Below are 4,486 nucleotides of genomic sequence, written 5' to 3' on the forward strand. Positions count from 1 at the left end.
GGAACAGGATCCAGAGAACTTGTGCCTCGCAGTTTACTACCTTGAGCGACGTGCAAAGAATGGAGAAGAAGTTGAGGATGAAGCACGTGAGTTAGCCGGAAAGATTTTGAGAAATCCTGTCAGCAGCTACAATGGTATGAAAGCAATACTAAATGTTTTCAGAAACTATGTATCTATTGATGAGGCCATTGATTTGGCAGAGGAGGCTCTGGAACAACATCCAGATGTGCGTTATCTGATGAGATGTGCCGCACTCACTCTCAAATGGAAGATCATTCTTTCCGGGGACAGTCGCCCAAAGCAAAGCACGGTAGAGAGAGCAATCAGTCTCCATGAGGAGGTGATTTCTCGTTACCTTCATTCTTCATTTGTGACGAAAGTAGACCTTGCAACTATATACACGGAGTCCAACATAGCTATAGCTGAGCAGATGTACCAGGAACTGCTAAAAATTGATCTGGAACCTGCAGACAAACAGCTGCTTTACAACAACTACGCAAAGTATTTAAACTTCCGTCGACAGGATCACAACAAGTCAATAAAATATCACATGAAGGCGGCAGAGATACCGCATCAATCCTTCTATCGTGGGAGCAGCATCAAAACTCTGGAGAAGATTAAAAATACACGCAGGAACCGAATGTGGAGAGAAATAGAGGAGTTTCTGGAAAACCTGCAAGAGCCATAGTGGTTTCTTTACAACACTGGTCCTAAATCTGGAAAAAAAAATGTATTGCATTGCCTAACAAATCTGAGAATACTTATTAATTGAGCTGTATCCTTTTATCAGGCAAGTGTCTGCAAGTTTTTACACTTTAGTAGTTAATGGAACACAAAAGCTTTAAAAATTATATCAAAAACCTATATATTTGTCGGAAGTAGTACTCGATTTGTACGACATTCAATAACACTGGTCTTTTAAATAACATCCACTGTGGACATGTCTAAATGTCATTAGCATTATTCAACATCACATGGTTTATTACAATAGATTTTGATCAGATGTTGTGTTTATTATATTCCTGTTGTGTTTTTCCCCTCTTAGCACTGTATTTTAAGTTTATGTAAGAACATTACTATTACTACTACTAGTGTTGAAGAAAATCATCATATAACCAAGCTGAAATCAACACAGTTGGTTTTATAACAGATAGTTCCTTGAAATAAGAACGTCAGTAGCTCCTAGAACGACTGCGTCAGGAAACCTGGGCGGGTGCGATAAACACTTCCCCTACGCACACCAAATGTTCTGTCAAATTTGTCCGATATCTGATTCAAACGTGGACAGAAAGAACATACCATATTTGGAGAGCAAGATGTGCTTTGGTTGTGGTTCAACCAACTGGTTTGATTGGTGGAAGGTGACATAAGGGGGCTGAAATTAGACTATAAGTGTAAGAACGCAATAACTAATACTTTGGATCTGTTGTATGTTGCCTTGAGCTCATTAAAACACTTCCTGCTTGGTTGCAACTCCAATTCAACGTCTCTTCTCGTCATTTTGCCAGAACATAATTGCCGGCCAACATGGTTTCCCCCCACTTTCCTGTTTGGCTCCCTAGTGGTGATTGTTGGCTGAACGCCCAGAAATTGTTGAGTGACGCAGCCTGTAACTGCACATGAGGAGTAAAAGCCATCATACATAGAGACATTGATCATAGTATGTTCCTAAATAACCTGAAGTGAAGAACCTCAATATCCTACAGTATCGTACAATACTATTTCAAGTTAATAAAAGCAATCCAATTATTTGTCGGAATAAACAGCACAAGTGTAACCTGTATAAATGTATCAGTAGCATAATCATTTAAACCAGAATTAACCTTGCCTTTTGACTTGGAATTTTGCGAGTTTGTGAGTTTAAATGAAGAAAATGAGTGTGACACCAGTAGATATTGTGGGGATCAAAAACCCAGAGCATGCAAAGGATGTCCAGAGACTCTCAGAGAAATGGGCAAAATGCAAAAAAGGACTAGATCCATCCTGGCCAAAAGAAGGCACATTTGATGTGGGTTTGTGTGAGGATATGGAACTAAGAATCAAGGATTACAAACCAAAAGATAAAAAAACGTCTGCAGAAAAGAGAACTAGAACTAGAAACAATTAAATTGTTTACGATTATAAGTCATCGCTACAGGACAAATGTAAGAGATGGGTTAGCTGAAGTAAAAGAAAGAAAAGCAAAAGTAGACAAAATGAACAGCTGCAGGAAGTTATCCATCAATTGTAGGAACCGTTAACATTAACGGAGACTTTGAAGTGAAAGACAGTAATGTGCCTCTAATGACGCACCACACTCCCCCACACAGTGGCCCGAACTGTTATTCTGCTCCCAATTCAGCCCCCTATTCCAGTTTCAAACTCGATTTGAACCACACTTCAAAAATAGAAGAACAAACCCCAAAATTCTGCAGCACTGGAAGAAAAGGAAAAGCAACAAAGGCATCACGAATATTAGATTGTTATGCGGGACAAAACTAGACCACAGGGAAAGAAGGAGGAGAGTCTTACTGGCTGGATACGGAACAGTATGGAGGGGGAGAACAGAGAGACGAGTTAATTCGGACCATAATTAATGAAATGGATGAAGAGGTAGATGAATATCACAACCATGCAAACACCGTGATCCAACAGCTGGAGAAACAAATGGAGAAGAGCCACAGGGAGGTTTGTGAGAAAAGGGGGGCAGAAGGAGAGATAGTAGGACTAGCAGGGGCACACAAAAAGGGAGGAATAAAGGGCAAAGCTTATGATCTGAGATACAGACCGAACATACACCCACGAGACAGGATACTGCATGGGTGAACCTATCTTGATAATAGGAACTCAGGGGCATTATATACCTTGGCAAACACTCGACCTTGCAGGACTGATTTCCAGGCTACCTGGCATTCATAAGGGGGCTGGTAAGTGGATCAAGGCTTTTGAGGAGGAAACGGTTGGTAAAATGCTAGCCTTGGGAGACATTAAGGCTGTGTGGGCTTGGAGTGTCCACTATGGAAAATATTTTACGCAATAGCAGAAATACTTGGATGGCCGATCCTATGGCAGATGGGACTAAGGTCAATGCGTACAGGGCTGGGTTATGGGCGGCCTTGAGGGTGGAGTACCCTACCAAAATAGATCCCAAATCATTAAAGGGGGAGCCTCTGGCAGAGACTGTGAATGCAGCTGCATATATTAACAAACAGCTGAAAATATGGAAACAAGAGACAGAGGAGGAGGCCGAGAGCAGCCATGTCTTAATGACTTTGTTCAGGAACGCAGGTATTGAAGCCCTGACAACTCCAGTGCAAAGCAGACTGGAGGATGTGGTGGGACTGACTTCAATGCCTCACCGACAATTCCGCGATCATGTGGTGCACGCTGTAGAAAAATATAGGAAGGATGAGGAGAAAATGAAAGAGCAAGAGAGAAGTCTTCAGCGAAAATTAGCACAGCTGCAACTCAGTGTCTTGCAAAACAGAAACAAAATAAAGACCCAAGCTCCAATGGTAAACGACACTACTAACCATGCAATGCCAACTGCACCTGATGCACAACCATCATTCGTGCAGCCTGCCCGCTGTTGTCAATGTTTATTCACAACAGCTAAATGCACAACAACGAAATGGGGCAATGAGACCACCGTTTGCTCGCCCTTGCTGGGAAGGTCAAAGAGAACCACCTTCTTTCCAGAACAGGCAACGCAGGCGTCCCCTGCCGGGGGCGTGCTGGGGGTGTGGAGAGACAGGCCATTTCCGAGACAATTGTCCGAGACCACGGCCGGACTCTGAGTGGAGAGAGGGGGGGGTCGTGGGGCTCAGTCCATGCAACGTGGGGGTAGAGGCCCAGTAAATCCATGGGCAGGTCCAAAATATGGTTACTAGGGGTGCCCAGAGAATCCTAAAGCGGAGGGTCGGCATCCAATTATCACCATAGGAGCTGATAAAGAACCCATGCTACAGGTTCAATTAGAAGGCAGGCCAACACCGATGATGGTCGACACTGGAGCTACTTACACATGTGTGAGTCCAGAATACGCCACACACCTCCCTTTGTCAGGTAAATTTGTTAAGACGGTAGGATTCTCGGGAATTACACAAATGATTCCAATAACAGCTCCAGTAAGACTAACTCCAATCAATTTATTGGGGAGGGATGCACTGTGTAAATTAAAAACAAAAGTTAGGTGCTCACCAGAAGGGGTGTATGTTGATAGGTCTGGATTGGATTTTCAAATGTACACACAATCTGAATGTGCAAAAGCCTATTGGCTGGGTGATGTTACTGAACCCATAACAAATGTATTCAACCAATGGGAAAAACTAATTCGAGCCCAAATCCCAGAAGCAAAGCAACCACTATCTGACTATCATTGCACAATGTTCTATGATTCCTCAGGCAGCGCATGACACTATATTGTGTCTTCAAGATTTTACACTATAGTACAGTTAATGGAAGACAATCTAAAAAACGAACAATTTGTATGAAAGGCTGAATCGTT

General features: G+C 42.7%; 1 protein-coding gene across 1 annotated transcript; it reads left to right on the forward strand.

Annotated features, from left to right (window-relative positions):
* Window positions 1-4: 4 nt before the first annotated feature.
* LOC116377632 (uncharacterized) lies at window positions 5-1,479 on the forward strand (the record flags this gene model as incomplete). The annotated part of the gene is made up of 1 exon (XM_031839305.1): window positions 5-1,479. A coding segment is annotated over one exon (684 nt), but the record flags the coding sequence as incomplete, so codon positions are not given.
* Window positions 1,480-4,486: the final 3,007 nt, after the last annotated feature.

This window comes from Anarrhichthys ocellatus, unplaced genomic scaffold (genome assembly GCF_004355925.1).
Source record: "Anarrhichthys ocellatus isolate YVR2014 unplaced genomic scaffold, GSC_Weel_1.0 scaffold1476, whole genome shotgun sequence".
Lineage (NCBI taxonomy): Eukaryota > Metazoa > Chordata > Actinopteri > Perciformes > Anarhichadidae > Anarrhichthys > Anarrhichthys ocellatus.